General features: G+C 36.8%; 1 protein-coding gene across 4 annotated transcripts in view; it reads left to right on the forward strand.

Moving 5' to 3' along the window:
• SLIT2 (slit guidance ligand 2) overlaps positions 1-20,338 on the forward strand; it is a 357,128-nt gene that overhangs the window by 315,134 nt on the left and 21,656 nt on the right. For all 4 annotated transcript variants that reach the window (XM_032333963.1, XM_032333966.1, XM_032333964.1 and 1 more), the window contains one exon: positions 17,619-17,712. In XM_032333963.1, the coding sequence (XP_032189854.1) occupies positions 17,619-17,712 (94 nt within the window). The remainder of the gene's footprint in view (positions 1-17,618; positions 17,713-20,338) is intronic.

Raw genomic sequence — 20,338 nt, forward strand, 5'->3', positions numbered from 1 at the left:
CTCTCTCTTCCATGATATGTGTTTTTTTTTTTTCTTTAACGCCAGTGAAGCATGCAATGTAATATATAAAGTTTCCAGTAGAAATGTGAACATGTTTGGATTGTATTTGTTCTATCACATAAATGCAGCCCTTGGGGCCCTTAGTGCTTAGTTTGAATTCCTTGATATTGTACATTAATAAAGGATAGCAAATACCCATCCTGAGATGGTTGGGAAGTGTAGGTGCTACACAGCTTTCACATTCACAGTAATACTACTTGTGTCATGCCTCAGAGACATGCCATTGACCTCCATGCACAGATTCTGGAGCCCCTGGAGCCACTGAGAATCTGAGTTTTATTGGTTGAGCTAAGTTAGACTTGTATAGAACCCCAGTGTTTGCACTAACATCTGTTACCTTGTACCTTCCTAGGACAGAAAAATCCTGTTTTCCTAGCATTGCCCTAATCATTATCAAAAGGGCTTAGTTTGATCTGGACAAATTGGACCCAAGCATTTCAAACATGCTTGGGTTAGCCAATGTGCTCCTGAGCACAGAAACCAAGAATTTCTCTGTACCCCCACCATGATACCCTAGGCTTGAAAGCATTGTGTACTCAGTTCCCACCCACCTTTTTTTATGATAATTTACATCAGATGGCAGACTCTTCTTGGTTGGTTTAGAGGGGTCCACCTGCTTTGGCTTTAGATTTGCTGTATCTTATTCCTAATCCATTTCTTTTGAGTCTTATCTTACCTTCTCTCCCTTCATTTTCCAAGCTTCCTTCCTACACCTGCTCCTCTCAAATGCATTTTCTCCATCCTAAGTGATTCAGTTCAGTGCCGCTTCCTCTGAGAAGTATCATGAAGCTGCATTTCCCCCTGTCAGATCCTTAAAACATATCAAAAAATTCCTAAGGCTTAACAAAACCACTTTTTAACCAAAATGTGACATCTCTAAAAGCCATTATGTGGGAATCTGCCATAACTATCTCTCCAGAGTCATCTGCCTCTCAACAAGAACTAAGACTGACACATTTTTAGTCATAGCAATTGCAAATACTGGTTTTCCTTAATTTAGGTAAAGGATAAACAAAAACACTGAACTCAGTAGAAAGCTCACAGCCTACTATACATAAAGGTATTACCGCTGTAGCTGGGCTGGGTCTTGGGGGCAACAAAGAGTTTGACAGTTTGGCATTGGAGCAGATATCTATATGAGGAACATTTGTAACCCATCCATTAGCTATAGTATTTTTGTTCATATGTGAAATTAGCTCATTTACAAAATATCAAGTAACCATCTGCAAATTTTGAAATCAGTGGCACATAAGTGGCCTTTAATTATAGGAAAGCATAAATTGGACTCTAGAGTTTCATATCATGCTTCATCCAAGTATGTAATGAGGAAGGAATTTTTTTTTAATAATGTGGCTGTATTGTTTTAGATTTAAGATTGGAATCTGATTAATGAGTAGGAGACCTGGGAAAAGAAACCCCTGCTGTGCTCGGGGAATATAATCATGTTGTCATTGCTTAAAAATCACTCAAGTCATAAGTTGCTTTTCTGTTTGGAGATGTTTTACTCTATACCGCCAAAGGCAAACAATGAGAAAGAGAACTGTTTAGCAGGAACAAATAAAACTTCATGGGAAAAGGTTGTAAATTATTAGGGTGAAAGGTTTTATTTTTGGCACCTGTGTCAAGAGTCAGAAATGGACATAATATTGTTAACAGAGAAAATTCAGAGATTTGAAAGCAGACCGACAGAGAACTCATGATGTGATGGGCAGGCTATAAAACAGAGCTAAAAATATCCAAAACAAAATGAACCACCATTGGGAAATTAAATTTATCTAAACCCTTGTGACCAAAACATCACAGTAATAGTTATTGATTTATTAAAGGAAAAAACTCACTGCTCTTTCCTGCTGCAGGGATTGACAACATAAATTTTTAAGGGTCAATATTGTTTTTTATTATCTAATCCTTGCTATGCCTTTCCCACCCGAACTATCAAAACTATTCTTTTCTACGTAACCCAACACATTATCTGTCCTTCTGGTTGTATAACATGACGGTTACTTGCTAGTATTTTTCAGATAAGATTAATTTTTGGAAAGTTATTCACTGTAATTTTAATTTTAAATGAACATTACTATGCTAAGGATTCAGAAAGTAAAACTCTGGAATTAGTAAACAAATAATTTAAAAATTCACTCTCAGGTTTTAATTTTAGCTTGCAAGATTTTTTGTTTTTAATCATTACTATATCCTTCTTAAAAACAGCACATAACTTGCAGCTAATTTTCAAGGAATCCCTCAAATTATATAAGCTCAAAACCTATGAAAGTGAAAATTGTAGATATGGCATCCCTGAAATATTGACAAACTTGACACCTGTTCTGATGCTCTGGTATGAACTTCAGGTGTTGAATCGAAAAATATGTTTTTGCAAGTTTTCTGAGAGTCAGAACCCTGGATCAACTCTGTTAAGGTGATGTTTCTTAACACTGTTCTCATGGGACTGTATACAGAGAAGACACAACCTTGATCACAGTGTAAACCACAATAGCATTAATGAGGTTATATAAATTTAGTGAACGAAAGCTTCCGTACAAATTGGGCATGTAAAGACTTAGAATGTATTTTGTCAAAAATATCCAGACCGTTTTAGTTTTTCCATTTTGTACCACTATTCCTTTGTTTTCCAAATCACCAATGCCCACACACAAATCATAAAGTTCACATCTTAAAAAGTAGAGCTGCTTGTTGTTAAAGGAACCGGTTTAGACACAGAACCTCTCGCTCCCTGTGATGGCGTTTGCCTTTTGCTTCATTTACTCCATGTTTGTGCGTCTGGCCCGGCTGTAGGTAAGAAATCTAAGCCTTGCTTCAGTTTGCTCTCACCCTTGGCTTCTCTGTTGTTACTGCTACGCATTGGCTTCGTGTGCTCTGCTGTTGTACTGCAATGTAAAAAGTCTTTTGTCTCTTCTGTCTTTGTCGCTGCCAGCTGCTAATCTGAATGAGGTGGAAAAAGGTTAGTTGCCTTTTAAGTCTATTATGATTTTCATGTGAGTTTCCCTCTTTCTTTTAAAGCTACATAGATTTCATTGTGTGTACGTGGTAAAAGGAATGTTGGCAAAATCTGAAATTAATATGTCAAATCAGTCATTTGGATCCTTGACATATGGATAGCAATGCCAAAGTCCATAAAAAGGGCATCTGAAGTGCACTTTATCAATTTCTAGGAAGCTATGAAAGAAATTCTCTGAGTGGGAAGAAGGGGTGACTGAAAAGAAAGACTAATATTTTCTACTTTTGACTTGTTGGTATGCTTTTACTTTTTAAAGATATCACAAACAGGAATTGTTTTTACAATGAAAAACAGGTCATTCAGTATAGTATAGGGTATTGATAGAAAAATGTTTAAATAGTGAGAATTTTCCCATAACTTTAAACTAACATCTTTAGTAATTTGATATATGGAAAATATTAGAAGATGTGTATATTTATTAAAATATTTTATAAAATAAATATTACAAACCCCAAGAGGTTGATTTTTAGAATCACACTGTCAGAATGTCATATTAGGCAGTATTTTCAAATTATAAAAAGAGCCATATCTAATCATTGACATCAGCATGGTCCATATAGCTCCCCAAAAGCATCAGGGCCCAGGAAAGGAAGTCCTAGAATAATTACAGCAATAGGCATTTCTCGGGAATTATCATGAATTCTTTGAAAATTCCATCTTAAAGATTCAGAATTATTACTAATAGCATTGGTTTTTACTTATCTAGCTGACCGATGTCTTCATGTGTTACAGGCAGGCACAGCATTCTTGCAGGAGCACTATATGTGCTTGTCTTGACATTTCCCGTTGTATGCGAAGCATTTGTGTAGGATGCTAGGGCTAACATAGAGTCCATTATACAGCAGTTCTCTTTGTCTCTGCTTACTAAGGACTTCATTTTTTTTCCTGTTGCATTATTCAGGTGATATGCTGTGTTTGGTCATTTACTATGTACAGAGCTAAGTTGAAAAACATGAAAAAAAAAATGGCTTTGTACTTTAGAATGTTAAAATATAGCCTGTGCGGTCCTCAGAGGATTAATGAATCCAATACTATTCTTGGGGAAATGTCCTCTTTTCTTTTTACAAGTAAAGCAATTGGTGGTCTGGGACAGGGATGTTTAAGGTTTGATTGTATCTCAGAAACACAGTAGCAATTGTTCTCTTATAGGACTATGCCCTTAAATAGTTATATGTACTCTCAGGAACAAGCTTGGCAGTGTAATAGTGTTTTAAATCACCATGTGGTTTCATATGTTGACTAAATTTGATGCTTATGTTTATAAAAGGCGCCTTCTATTTCCAAGAACCTGCTGCTGACTGACTTTGTTTGAAAAGCAGTCAAATTATTCTCTATTTTTTAATCTGAACCTTAACTAGAAATTAAATGTCCACTTCTTTGTAGCAGAGAGTAGCTTTCTTAGATAAAAGAAACTCCATAATTAAGTGACATATTGTCAACTTAAAAGAACACTGTAGATGTGAACAATAAGGATTTAAGCAATAACTCATATAAAATGTGAAAACATTAACCCAAGGATATATACCTTTTAAGTAGGGGTCCAAATGCAAACTAATGTCTAACTGACCCCAAGGCATGCCCTGTGATTTCGGGGGGCCTTCCACTGGAATCAGTCCCTTCTTATGGGCTGCTGTCTTCCATTTGGGATCTTTTCACATTCTCTAGTGGCTTTGCCTGATCGTTTATGGTAAACAAGCTCTTCGGCTCTCTCTTCAACTTGCTGTATATAATTGTCTTTTATGTACATTTGAGAAAAGTTAAAGGTGTAGCCATGAAATTCAGGTGCACACAACCTATTTTATCTACAAGTGGGAAAAAAAAAAAAAGGAAAAAGAAAGTGCCCAATCAGTGCCAGCATGATTAATTAATTATTTCCCTGTTGATTAAGCTACCTTCCATCATGTGGGGCAGTGGGGTACTGATGAATTGGTATAGCTAATGGGAAAAGCTCAGATTCCTCATCCTGGCACTAATATTATCAACTCTGGAACTCCTTGCATCTTTTTTTTTTTTTTTTTTTTTTTGGTTTGAAAAACAGGGTGAGTGACATCTGTCCCCCTTCACATAGGTGTTTGAGAACAATATGGGAACATGTATGGGAAAACACCTTACAATATTAAATTTCTATACTTCAGAAATACCAGGGACTGCCATTCTAACAGCATAAGAATTCTTAAGAGAACTTTGATAGAAAAAACTCCTACCTAAAGTAAATTGTATGTGTGAAGGAAATTTCTCTTCCCATATTTTTCAGTACATCTTTCTCTAAATTATTATTTTGTAATTCTGTTTTCTATGCACATGTCAAATAGAAAGACTTTAGAAATGTCTTTTGTTCTCTTTACCCCCTAATTTGACTTTGAGGTATAAGGAAATATTAAATGCTGAAGACCTCTTGGATCTCACTGTTTTTTTCTTTTTAGGCTTTGTTCATATTTTCAAAGTGTTATGATCTCTTAATAACAGTGACACTTTCTGCTATTAAATCTGCCTCAAAATGTATAACACTTTATGTCAAATTCAATATAGCTACCATCATGCTTGCAATCTATTTTAACTAGAGAGAATATTATGGGAGCCTAACAAGATAATGTGGTTTGCCTTCAACTTCCTACCTTTCAAAGCCTTCTTAAATTTGAATCTCTGAAAACATCTTAAAGGTCCTATTTGCTCTTTAGTTCTTAGGCAGCGCCCACTGAGGCCAGAATGACAGTTTAGCTGAACCAGGCTTCATTCAAACTCATTTGGATTTATTTATTTTGAAAACAGAGTTAAATATTTCTACAGTTTCAGTAGTGGTTGGAATTGGCCACATTATTTAGGCTGGTGTTCCAATGAGGAAGCGCTGAAAAACACCTCCTTTTTTGTTTAGTTTAGGGAGAGGTAAGTTTTTCCTTTTAAAAATTCAAAAGATATTTATTGAGAAAATACCTTATGCAGGACATCAAACATCAAACATGATTTTGTCAAATGCATAAAACATTAACTTGCCTACCAGGCAAACTGTTTGGCTTTGCTTCTTCACTTCGAGTTCAATTTGGGTCAGTTATTTTACCCATACAATGCCATTTTCTCTCATATCCCAAGAAAGTTAGCAGCATAATATACTTACTTCATTATGTGATAAGTGAAAAAAGACTTTTCTGAATGAAAGCTAATCAAACTTTCTGTCTAACAAAGCATTATGGAGCAACCCATTTCATCTTACTTAGAACAAAACTGAGAACATAAAATTATTTTCCTTGTTCAGAACATGTTATTATTTACATGTATTGGATATTTTCTTGAGCCTTCTTATTTCAAATTATGATTAACTATTTATCATGAGGTTACTTTGTGGCCATGTACCCTTCTGCACGTGGCCCATTGTGCACACCTTTTACATCCAGAGGACATTTATCAGTTGGCAGTTGGATCTTCAAGAACTCATGGGCTCTCAAGATCATTTCCTTATATAGAAATACAAACAGTGGAATTAAGTGTAGAAAAGTGGGAAATACCTGGGTAGTTTATTGAGGATATTTTGGAAGTCACTGAACTTTCTGTTTAATTGATGAATATCAGTATAGTAAATGCAAATAAGAAAACATCATATTGGGGCATCTGGGTGGCTCAGTCATTAAGCATCTGCCTCTGGCTCGGGTCATGATCCCAGCGTCCTGGGATCAAGCCCCTTAGTGGATTTCCTGCTCAACAGGGAGCCTGCTTCTCCCTCTGCTTGTGTTCCCTCTCTCGCTATCTCTCTCTGTCATAAATAAATAAAATCTTTTTTTTAAAAAAAGCATAATATTTTTAAAAAGGATCCTCAGGAAGAGTTGGCTCTTTAAAAAGGAAGGAAGGAAAAAAGGAAGGAAGGAAGGAAGGAAGAGAAAAGACAAGAAAGAGAAAAAGAGAGAAAGAGAGGGGGGAGGGAAAGAAAGAGAGAGAAAGGAAGGAAGGAAGGAAGGAAGGGAGGGAGGAAGGGACGGAGGGAAGGAGAGAGAGAAGAAGGAAGGAAGGAAGAGAAAGAAAGAAAACAATACACTCTTAGTGATGAATAAAGTCAATTATTACCATCATCATTGGTAAGGATACTGAATATTCAGATTGGAGACAAGACATCTGTTCGTGTTAATGTGCTCTGGTTCCTGGATTATCATCTTGAGCAGAAAATGTAACAAACAGGGCTGGACTGGTTCATCAAAAAAGGAGAAAATAGAAATTCTCTTCTTCCCAGTGTAGTTCAATGAACAGTTCTGGGATGACTCCCGGCAACCCATCCCTCCCTCTGCTCAGTTCGTCTACCTCCTTATTACACTGAAAGATCGTTGGGAGGAAAGAGAAGTGCTTTTTTTTATATACAAATGAAGAACAAATGGGAAATGCACAGTTGCATTTTGTTTTGTTTTGTTTACAGGAATTGGATGGAATTTTAAAATGTTGGTCATGAGAAACATTTAGGTACATTTATCTTACCTTTTCAACCGTGGCACTTGAGTGCCAACATGTGGACTTCAGTCATTTCTGAATTCACACTCTCCATTTCCAGTTGGAACAGTCATTCATTGTCAGACGAGATTATGGGGATATCAGAGAGTCTGCAGTCTGGGCATCTAGTCCCGCCTGCAAGGGCGCACCTCGGGCTGGGGTCTCAGAACACAGTTCTGCTACTGCTGTTCCTTATTCTCTCTTCTTCCTTGTGTTCTTTATACCGCCTGGGTCTCCGTCATTAATGTTTCTAAAAAGTTGTGGTTTTTTTTTCTCCTTTGTGAAACAATCAAGTAAGTGCTGTCTTTCACATTATTCAGCAGCCATCGAGTATCTAGTTTGTGCCAGGCAATTTGCTAGTCAATGGAATGGGAATAAAGAGATGTAAAAATATAGATCAAAGTATCCTTTGACCTGAAGTAGTGTACTGGTAAGAAATTAAATCTCATTTATTTTGTCCAATAGGTTACTGTTTTTGTTTTATTTTATTTATTTTTTTTATGTTACTGTTTTTGACAACTTCCCTTGCGGTACCACTTCAAGTAAGGTAAAATTAGTACCATTTATTCAGGATTTTCCTGAGCCAAGCAAGAACTCAAAATGCAGGTATTTGAAGAATGACACATTTGACCCTCCAAAATTCTATGGGGAGTGAACAGATTTCCTCCCCTGTTACAAATATATTTGAAAATGTTAAAACAGATTAAGCTTAACATTAGAATTCTGGTTCACTTATTCGGATTACTGTCATAAGTTCCCTTTCTATTATTATCAATATTAATGATCCTTTAGTATTAAAAAAAAATTCAATAAGAACTTATAAATAAGAACAAGAACAGCCTGCAGTGTCAGCCCTAGAACCTTCCTCTCACCCTTCATACATCCACGATTCCCAAAATGCACTCTGAGACTTTTGTTTTGTTTTGTTTTGTTTCTGAGAGAAAAAAAAAATTAAATCTGGTTACATTAGCAAGAAATAGCAATGGTTGAGTGTTCCAGCAATGCTGTGTGCCCATATCTAACATCATGTTGTTGTAGACATCCTCAACCTGAATTCATAACTTATAACTTAACTTTTGGAAAAATTAAAATGAGATATTAATTAAGTCAAATGTACTTTTTCCTGTTGCTTTATCAGTATAAAAGAAGTGAATATTTTAAATGGAGTAATTTGAAGTGGACTAGTTTCAGAAATCCTAATCCAGAGACCCAATAACCAACCTCTTTCCTGCTCAGCAGGCTTTGAGGACTGCATAGGCCAGGTGAGACTTGCTGTTGCTCAGATTTCTTGGCAGATAGATATCAACTAGTTGTCCATCTGCTAGCTCTTTGTAAATACCTTCTTCCTGAAAGCATAATTTACCTTAGCAAGAGGAATCCCTTTAGGGGTAATAATGAATTTGGTCATATAGTTTTTGATAACAAATAAAAATATAATAACCATTCAACCAGTCTCTAAGCCAGGATTCTGTACATATTTCAGTCACTAAATGAAACCCAAGGAACACTGGAAAATTTGGCATCCTTTTTTCTTCTTCTCCAGAGTAAGGACTTCATCATGCATCGTCATGCATGTTTTTTAACCATTGGCTGGGTCTATCTCAAAATATTTCTTCCCAATATTTTATTATGAAAATTATTAAACTAAAGCAGCTTTGTATTTTTGATCAAATAAGAAATTATCACCCAGAGTACCTGTGAATTAATCCTAGTATTAATGGTTGATTTCCTTTTACACTATACTTACTAGTTTCAGAAAACATTTAATGTCAACTTCCCTGTACTGCATATATTCATTATTCATTGATTTGCCAAAGAATCACTATAGCTAAAACTTTTCAATGATGTCAGGAGTTGAACCAATATTTTTTAAGAAAAAACATGGTTAAGAAATTTGAATATGTGAAGGAAATGTTAATTATTATTAGTGACAAGATTCAGCTCAGATATCCTACAGGTATCATGAGCTTTTGATGTCTTAGAAGTAATATAAACTAGTAAAACATATTATTATTTTTAAATTAATAATGTAGATATCTTGTGGTTGTTAAATGTAGCTCTGTGCAAATTTAAGCCAATCTCCGTATTCATTGTAAAGTTGATGAAACAAGACACTGGACTCACTCTTCTCCCTCTTTACAAGACATAGATGCTTGTGGTTCTTTTGGCCTTTCTTACGTTTTAATTCCCTAAGGGGAAGAGAATCTTCATTACAGTCCAGGGCCATCTACCCTGCAAACCCTAATGGTTAACACCAGTTCCCGTTGGAGAGGAGCGGAAGGGTTTGGTCCATGTCTACACAGATTTAGTGCTTTGCAGAGAGACTTTTAGCCCCCACAACAAATGTAAAGCCCACCTACTCAACTGTGCTCTGTTGGACCTTGGCTCTGCTGCACTGCAGAGGTCATGGTCATGGGGTACTTCCTGTTCTTGTGCATCACTTATTGCAAACTCTGTTAGAGAATCTCAGAGACTGAAGGGAAAATTTTAGGCCAAGGAGAGGACAACCACATGAAATGAAATAAGAAATAATATGTAAGGGCCAAAAAGAAAGCAAAGAAATTATGGTATAAATTGAAAGTTTTGTTCCCAACTATAATTCTCCAATAATTTAGCATTTACCACCTATATTAGTTTTCTAGTGTTACTATAACAAAGTACCACAATAGGTACTTTGTGGGTAAAACAACATAAATTTCACCTCTCACAGTTCTGGAGGTTGGAAGTCTGAAATCAAGGTGTCAGCAGGATTGATTCCTTTTGAGAGTCTTGAGGGAAGCTCTTGTAGGTTTCTCTCCTTGGACTGTGGGTGGTCATCTTCTCCCTGTGTCCCGTCAGTCTTTTCTCTGTGCCATATTTCCCCTTCTTATAAGAAAATCAGGCATAATGGATGAGGGCCCACCCTGATGACTTTTATTTCTGCAAAGAGGCCATCTCCAAATAAGGCCACATTCTGAGCTACTGGAAGACTCCAGCATATCCTTTTTAGGGGACAGAGAGAGGAAAACAATTCAACCCATAACACTACAACACTACATTTTAAACTCTTGATTTTGCCTCAGAAAATCTGGTTATTTCAGTGTTTTCAATGTCACTAAAAGGTATATCCAAATATACATACCAGAAACCTAGAAGTCTGAGACAGCTCCTTCTCTCTCCCCTGCTCTCATCCACCCCATCACAAATTCACGAATTTTATTTCCTAATCATCTCTCCAGGCCATCCATCTTATCTACCACTACGTAAGTACAAGCTGAATCATGTGTTGTGTCCATTTTTATCTGCCCTTCTGCAGTCCATCCTTCAACGGAGCCAGAATGTTCTTTTCAAAGTGCCAATATCATCTGATCACTCCTAACCTAAAACCCTTCTGTGGTACCTGTTGCTCATGGAGTGAAGACATTCTACCACAAGGCCCCTGCCAACCTCTGTGGCCTTCTCAGCTACTTTGTTTTCCCAGGCTCATGTCCAGTCTGTCAGAGCTAAGATTTTCCATGCATACAGCCTCCTGCATAGAACAGCTGCTACTGCTCTGCACTGCCCACCTCCCACCCCCTGCTTCAGAACCTTCACATCCCAGTCTCACATCTTCCTAAACACCCCTAGCATGGTCTGTCTCCCTTCTAGAGCACAAGAACATCTGCTTAGCCTTTATCCCACAAACGATTTTATGGTTACTTTTGAAATTATTGAATACTATCTCTCTCCTCTCCCTTTTATGTGTGAGCTCCCTGAGAATAGGACTATCATTTTGTCATTGTTGTAGTTACAGTTCACCATTTTACTCCTAACATTGGCACAGGTCCTCATATAGAGTTGAAACTCACAGCGCATGGTGATGTTAAAAGTCTGAGTTATCATCATTAGAAAAGGCTATAGGGAGATCACTCCCTATGGTATCATGGAAGAAGTTTGTAGAACAGTTCTGAAACTATTTCAGTATGTTTGGTAAATAAGAAATGTAAAGAAAAGGATAAGTTAAGATGCCAGAAATATAAATACAGATAAAAGGAAGGGTCCCTCTATGTCCAAGAAGGAAGGAACATTCTAATCAGCTAGATTCATAGATGTGAAATGAAGCAGGAGGCAAGGCCAACTGCAGGTAGCCTTTCCCACAGCAACCATCGAAATGCATTGGGATTTCTGCTTCATCTTTTTTTTTTTTTAATTTTTTATTTTTTATAAACATATATTTTTATCCCCAGGGGTACAGGTCTGTGAATCACCAGGTTTACACACTTCACAGCACTCACCAAAGCACATACCCTCCCCAATGTCCATAATCCCACCCCCTTCTCCCAACCCCCCTCCCCCCAGCAACCCTCAGTTTGTTTTTTGAGATTAAGAGTCACTTATGGTTTGTCTCCCTCCCAATCCCATCTTGTTTCATTTATTCTTCTCCTACCCACTTAAGCCCCCATGTTGCATCACCACTTCCTCATATCAGGGAGATCATATGATAGTTGTCTTTCTCTGCTTGACTTATTTCGCTCATGCTTAGCGAAATAAGTCTGCTTCATCTTAATAATATCACAGTGTCATAACTTCAGAAGGTTCTGAGCACATGCGAACTCTTTGTTCATACTCCTGATGAGTGCAATAATGTCTTGTACAGCTCAGGGTGACGCTCACTCTGCTAACTTGAAGCCTACATTATCCATCTTTGTAGAAGCTTCTTCCTTATTTTTTTTTTTTGTTAAGATTTTTTAGAGTCACATTTGACCTTGCACAACTTTATTCCTGAAGATCATTTTACCAATAAAGAATCGGGGCCCCAAAAAACAACAACAAAACAAAAGAGTTCACTTTCCTGCAACCAAGCCACTCTTTTATACTGAATAAGTCAGAAAGGCCATTTTAAGCAATAACTCAACAACCCAAATATCCTCTCACCCATTAAGAATACTTACTCCCTAGGATCTCTCTATGCTGACACACTCCTCACTCCAAACAGAACATTAATTCTGATGGTCTTGCTTCTACTATTCCATTATAAAATGACCGTGGGACATTGATATTCAAGTCAGGGATCTGTATGCGTGCACGGGGACACTACTGATAATTACCTTGAGACAACAGGTGTAAACCAGGGCAGTTCTGAGCAAGCCAGGATATGTGGTCACGTTTCCACCATATCAAATTCTTCAGAAAAACTACATTTACAGGTGTTCAGTAAGTAGCAATCATATTTCCTGCTCAAGAGAAGGCTTGGAGAAGTCAGTCCCTTTTCAGGGAGTGGGCATCACTCTTGCCTTGCTCCCTCCCTGCTCATGCTAGTATTACTGTGGAACTTGACCATTTCTAGTCCCACTCTCTGCCATACTTACATGAGAGATACAAACAGGAAGAAGTGATCCAAGAACTAGATGTCACTTTCTTATAAAAAAAAAAAAAAAGACACCTGTTTAGAAGATGTGATACCTTTTCTTCACAAGTTATAACAGATCAATCACTAACCTCTGTTAATCTGAAGAAATAATTGTATACTTCCTTTTGGACCACTTTACATTTCTTCTCCAAAACAGTGGTATTTCTCTCTCTCTCTCTCTCTCTCTCTTTCTTTCACACACCCCCCCTTTTTTTTTAATTCTCACAAAAAAAAAAAAAAGAAGAAGAAAGAAAGAAAGAAAAGAAAAAGCTGAAAACTCCAAGCATAAGACGAATTAAAAGTGAAATCCCACTGGGGACTTCTAAGGGTATAGAGCTTAAAGCAAATTAAAAAAATAATAATAATAATTTGATTTCCTGGGATTTACCCTGGTGGGTTGGAATAAGTTATGGAGTTCCTGGGTTGCCTTCAACCACTCCAGTGAGCTGACTTATCTTTCCTGCTGCCCTCTTCAAATATAAAGACCTGATAATGGATTACAACCCTAACAATGTGTAATAGAATAAAGAACATTTCTACCTGTCCTTTCTATCAGTTCATACTTTACCATCTCAGGAAGGAAGCTAGACATACGTGATACTGTCTTAGCTGGCCTTGGACCATCAAAAGAGCAAATACAGTTGCTTTATTTTCTATTATTCTCCCTGATTTTTTTTTTTCCACTAATTTGGTACTAGCTATAACCACGCGGATATCAGAAAGAAAAAAAGAAGAAAAGGAAAGAAAAGGAAGGGAGGGAGAGAGAGAGGAAGGAAGAAAGATGGCATAACGTTCACTTAATATTGTGACTTTTAGGAGAAAATTTTTCAATAGTAATGAAAAGAATATGAGTCAATGACCAACTATTAGTGAATGTTATTTCTGTTCTTCATGGAAAAGCAATGCAACTTTCAAATACCCAAGCTTTCTTTACTGGTTGAGAAGTAGACATATATAAAGTTCTGCATTTGTCTGTGCAGCTCTCCACAATTCCTTTTTTTTTTTTTTTTACAATTCCCATCTTATATTGAGCCCTTCAAGTTTCCCCACTGTGGGACAGTACTGGAACTTTACAAGCTCCCTTCCCCCAAATAGAGCAGAATCCAATATAATTCAAAAACATGAAAGAGAAATAGTCCAAAGCAAACATTTGTTTTGATAATTGACCAGAGAAAATTTAAAGTAATATTTAAAGGAAAGTCGTAAACTATTTATTATCAAAGATGGGTGGTTCATTATTAGGCAAAAATTAAACAGAAAAATATGTAAAGGATAAAATGAGATCCAAGTTGAATATAGGTCAGTAAGATAGAGCTCTTGTATCTTTTTTCAGTAACTATTATTTTAGTCTGTCTTATCATACTTTATAAAGTTATGAAGGCAAATATGCCAAGGATACTGCTCTCAGTGATCTTTCAGTCAAAGACAGGAAACAAGGTAAACAGCATAATATCCATGACATCTAAAAGAGTGCAGCACTCTTACCTTTCCTTACTAAATGGCTGTCATGAGCTTAGGTGACTCTAAATTGGTACAATGTTTAAAACTGCCTGATAGGGGCATCTGGGTGGCTCAGTGGGTTAAATAAAGCCTCTGCCTTCAGCTCAGGTCATGGTCCCGGGGTCCTGGGATCGAGCCCCACATTAGGCTCTCTGCTCAGCAGGGAACATGCTTCCCCCTCTCTCTCTGTTACTCTGCCTACTTGTGACCTCTGTCTGTTAAATAAAAAAAATAAATAACTGTCGGATACAGAGTGGTAAACACTATACAAATACTTATTAATTTAAGTCAGTAAATAAAGACATATAGTATGTGTGCCGTAAGATAGGAACAGGCAAACATGACATACACAAATTGTAGATTAATACCAAGTGGATGAAAAGATCCAGGAAGATTTCATAAAGAAGAGATATATAAGGGATGGAAAACTGACAGCAGAACTTAGTAAAGTTACTAAAACAAAAGGAAACACCATGAACCCAGACATGAACTTGAGATAAATTTGTAAAATCATACATAGACACAGGAGACGAATATAGCTTGCAAAATTTGGCTTTAGAAGTGAGTTAGGCAGTAATAGGATGTAGAGGAAACTTTTGTAATATTTGTTAGTGTTGTAATATTTGGTGACACTTAAAGGGAGATAAATCCTTTTGGAAGTAATCAGCCAGTCTTAACCAGAGTCAAATGTGTAGCTGTGTATTGGTCACAGAGAACTTTTATACATGACTTTAGCAATGGTTAATATTGCTGCCGTGCTATTCTTATAAGATAGAGTCCTTATAAAATAAGGAATATTTATTTTATAAGAAATATTATATGCTTATTTTATAAGAAACAGCTATCAATCTTTTTTTTTCTTTTTTTGCATTTAAATTAGCATGTTTAGTCTTAAAGCTGTGGACTACAGAATGGCAAATCTGTTTAGCCAACAGTGTCTTAGAACCATCTCCTCTCTCACTCCTTTCCACATCAAGTTTATGAAGAAACATGTGATGGAGAATAAAGGGTCAACTCTAATTTCTTCTCTTAGAGATGAATTTCCCTATGTCCTATCTCCAGCTCTGACTTTCTCTACTAGTTGATTGGGAACTGACTGAGGGCAGAGTCCATTAACATCTGTCCTTGTGGCTGCAGAATCTAGCCCAGCATCATACAGTAAATCCTTAATGAACTGTGGTTTGGGTTGGCTTGATTGGATTGGATCCAAGTGAATAAGAAGTTAAACATTTATCTTTTTCTTATAATTTTTAAAACAATTTATTATTTGGATATAGAGTGAAAATACATGTTTTTATTTATTATATATCTTAAATGGTTCCTCTCTATCATCGGTTATTACAAACTTCTTTTTCTGTAGACTACTGTAAACAGCCTGCATCCAACCGAATAGATTTGATTAGAAAACTAAAAATGAATTCATCATGGTAGGCTGATAAATTATAATGAATGAATCCCATCAAGAGGTATTACTTAAAGTAAAACTAATTGAAAGTGAAAAGCTTTAAATAAACCCTGTTTAAAGATAGCTCATCATGTAAATGTTGTTTAAATCTTGTTGTATCACAAATCTAATGACACAGATAGCCTTCTTGTAGAAGAAATAAATGAGACTTTCCATGTAATTAGTTCACTTTAAGAGACAGGAAAAACCCTAACTTCCATACATCAAAATGATAGAATAACTGGGTACATTTACATATTTACATCAAGGATACAGATCTCGAAATGTAAATAATATGCCACATTGAGTTATTAAACAACTCTTTCTATCAGGCAGCAAAGTTTTACCTTAAAAGGACAGTCTTACAATAAAGGAATGCGCTGCAAACTCCTGATTTTTAACCAATGCTATTTAAATCCACACACTTTGAACGAATGAAAGTTCTAATAGTTTCTGGTAAATGAACAGGTCCATGTAGCTGTGTCATTTTATTCATTCACTTACTGTATATAACACAATTAAAAAGTGGTTTAGAGGTAAGGTAGCAAAGGTGAGAACTTTCAAATTTTATATCTTTCTAGTTACTTATTATCTCACACAATGATTGGGAAAGTCTCACTGAAAATCACATTTGGCTGAAGACAAAATAAAACATATTACCTACAACTGAAGGCATTTCTTAAGGGATTTTCAGATATGTAATTCAACATAGAGTGTCTGGAATCTGCATGGTTATGCTTTTAGCTCTCATGTATTGATAAAATTTATTCTCTATGTGGTAGCTAATACTCGAGGGGTGGCGGGGGAGAAGTGTATGTCCTGATTGATTCTGGTTGATTCTCCTTTAGCTTTTTTCTATCTCCGTGGATATAACTGAGGACTATTCTGTTGAGCTGTTGCAATTAAGTCATAAGAGAGAAACAAAGTCTTTCTCTTCCAGACTTTATAAGACCTTGGAGACTATGAAGAGATGAGGATTATTTTTCCAAATATAAAACAACAGGATAGGCCAGACATAAAGGGGTACATAACAAATGATTTTATTTATGTCACATTCAGAAGCAGACACAACTAATGTTTGGTCCTGTTAAGATAGTGGTTACTTGGGGCGCCTGGGTGGCTCAGTGGGTTAAAACCTCTGCCTTAGGCTCAGGTCATGATCCCAGGACCCTGGGATCTAGCCCAGCATTGGGCTCTCTGCTCAGCAGGGTACCTGCTTCCTCCTCTCTCTGCCTGCCTCTCTGCTTACTTCTGATCTCTGTCCGTCAAATAAATAAAATCTTAAAAAAAAAAACAAAAAGATAGTGGTTACTTACCCTTGGGGTCAGGCTTCTGGGATACTGGTAAATGGTGTGTTTCTGGATGTGGATGCTGGTTACATGAATGGGTTCTGTTTGTAAATATTCACTAGCTATTTATTTATCCTTAGGGTATATGCTATAACTTAATAAAAAGCCCAACTTAGCATAAATAAAACAACAGGAACAAAAAGCATTCAGATTTCCTTTTCCTCGTTCCAATAGTATATTCTAAGTATATTCTAAAGGGGCTCATATTAGATACAAACCACAATAGTTGTGTTGTCCCAAATCATAAGCCTGTTTAGCAGCATAACCAGCATTTTGGATCGTCTGCTTCCGTATCTTGTGATTTATTTTTTCCCCAGTCACAAGCTGTGCTAACCTCTGAGGCCCCTGACAGCTCGATGGTAGGAAGCCTGTTAACCTTTCTCTGTGTACTAACATTGTTTGCCATGTTAACAGGCGAGTTGTGTGAGGAGAAGCTGGACTTCTGTGCCCAGGACCTAAACCCCTGCCAGCACGACTCCAAGTGCATCCTGATGCCAAAGGGATTCAAGTAAGTCAGAGTTGTCCTGGGGCTTGCAATGAGGGGGTAGGGGATGGGGGTGGGCGCCTGTCTTCCTCACCTTCCTTTCAAGCCCTCACTTCACACTTTTGCTCAGGATGAAAGGGATGCCCTCCATTGTCAGTGGCATTTTTATAAATATTTCTATGCAGCATGGACTTTTTTAGTTCAGGAAAGAAAATAAAAGATGACATTTCCGTTTGTTTCCTGGCTCTTCCTGGGAAGTCATGCATGAAATAAAGTAGACTTTGACTAAATTTACTTAAATGTATTTGCAGGCCAAATAATTTTCTAATATCTGCTAGGTGCTTTATTATCTGAATATAAGTTTGTGGTAACTAGGGAGTTAATTGAATGTAACTGAGATTTTTTTTTCTTTTTCTTTTTCTTTTCTTTTTTTTTTTTTTCTTATTTTGGTCTGCACCAATTATTAACTATCCAAGGTGAGGAAGATGGAGTGACCGTATGTCCCAGAAGGCCTGGGGACAGTCCCAGTTTCTGCCCGTTGTCTCAGCATTGTTATTAATAGTGCTCCTTTCACCGTATGTTTGTCTTTTGTGGGATGACAAAGCAGTCATTCTAGATAGAGGGTTCCCTCATGTGAACCCAGAACTTTAAAATTACTTCTTTTCTTCCTCAGTAATCTTCCTGAAATATGTTTGGTATCAAATTAAATTATTCCATTGCCACAGTCTTGAAATAGTTTGAGGGTCCATAAACAGCAACTTCTCTTCTTAGAATGGCCAGTAGTTTAGAGATCATCTAGTCCAAATTCTTCATTTTAAACATGAGGAAAACAGGACCCAGACAGGTTGGTGGCTGTCCAAAGATCTCAAGGTTATTCATTGGCAGAGGTGGGAGCTGGGTTTCCTATTTCCCAGTTGAGTGATTTTTCAAATACAGGTTACTTCTAAGACGTCTTGTAGTTTATTAACATTACAGTTGGTTTGTTACAGAAGGTAAGTTGGATTCTCAGGAATGACACCGTTGGGTTCAAGAGCAGGGCTGTGCTTGTATCAGGCAAGTAGCAAATAGAATGATTTGTTCTTTTACCCAGTTATTGACTGAGCACCTGCCATAGGTCAGAACACACTATTTTGTAGTGTTTTATAACTACTCACATTCACATACATTATCATCTCAGAAATGACTTAGGCATAATTGCCATAGGATTCAAAGAATTAAAAATTGCTGAAGTGGGGAACAGTTTTATAATATGGGAATTGAGCTGGAACTCTAACATTTTGTTAGCTGTCCACAGATAACAGATACTCTAATTTGAAAGGGAGGTAGGGTCAGTATCTCCAGAACTGCCTTCCAAAAAATCAGTCTTATTTACATAATATTTGTATTCACTGTGGCTTAAAATTTTAGAATATGCAAACACAGTTTTAGGATATAAAAATACAGGGGCATCTGGGGAGCTCGGTCAGTTAAGTACTCCTTGGTTTCAGCTCAGGTCATGGTCTCCCAGTGGTAGGATCGAGCCCCGCATCAGGCTCTGCACTCAGCACAGAGTCTGCTTCAGATTCTCTCTCCCTCCCCCTACCCCTCCTGCTATCTCTCTCTTAAATAAATAAATAAAATCTTTAAAAAGAAGAATATACAAATACAGTTCAGTACCCACTGATTCCATTTGATACCTTATTGAAAAAGAAAAGAATATTCCTTGATTCTACTTTTGTAGAATTTGTTATATTTTTGTTTACAATCCAATGCAAAAACCAGAGGTCTTATTGAAATCTTCATTTACACAAGATTCTGCATTGCATCCTGTTCATGCAAGCACTGTACATGAATTATTTTAACTCCTAATAACTTTGATCTGCCCACATTGAATTTAGCAAAATAAAAATCCACCATTTAAAAAAAAAGAAAGAAAGAAAAGCCACCATTGACATATGTAACAAATATCATTTCTCAAAGAAATTTATCAGGAAAGTGATGGTTTTCCAGAACTGCTTATCTGCCTGGCATGTTTCACAGGACTTTGCATATTGTGATTCTAAGATAAAGAATTTGTAAGACTTAATGGAAACCATTAAAAAATGAGGGGGTTGGTCTTCAAAAAGACTACTCCTACATTCAGTATCTTCTCTTACCGTCAATTAAATTACACACAGAGAAGTGCATCTTCCTGGCTCATGGGCTCGCTGATTTGGGCACCCATTGTTTTCTGCCGTAATTCATGAACTTGTTTTATGGCTGTATGTAGTTTAGCAGAAAGCCGGGGAAGTCATGGTGTATGCCGTTCCTCTAATATTATAAACAATTGCACATTGTGAGATATAAGGGAGTTGGAGGGAGTTGCAAAAAGAAAATGGACTTAAAAACCCAAACTATATAAAACTACTAAAGAAAACCTCTTCTGACAGATGTTGTTTGGACAGACCCTATTGTTTCTTCGACTTCATTTTCTTATTACTAAGCTAATAGAGCTGGTTTTACTTTTCTTGCTTTATTATATACCTCATAAATCTCCTAAATTGCTTTGAGATATTTTTAGACCATGATATGCCATAGGCAGTATTTTCAAGCATGTGTCTTCCTTAGTCAGCTGTTGGGATTCTCCGCCAAATATTTTATAGTCTTTGCTTTCTTCCTCACTCCTTGGGAG

The sequence above is a fragment of the Mustela erminea genome, chromosome 2, assembly GCF_009829155.1.
Source record: "Mustela erminea isolate mMusErm1 chromosome 2, mMusErm1.Pri, whole genome shotgun sequence".
Taxonomy (NCBI): domain Eukaryota; kingdom Metazoa; phylum Chordata; class Mammalia; order Carnivora; family Mustelidae; genus Mustela; species Mustela erminea.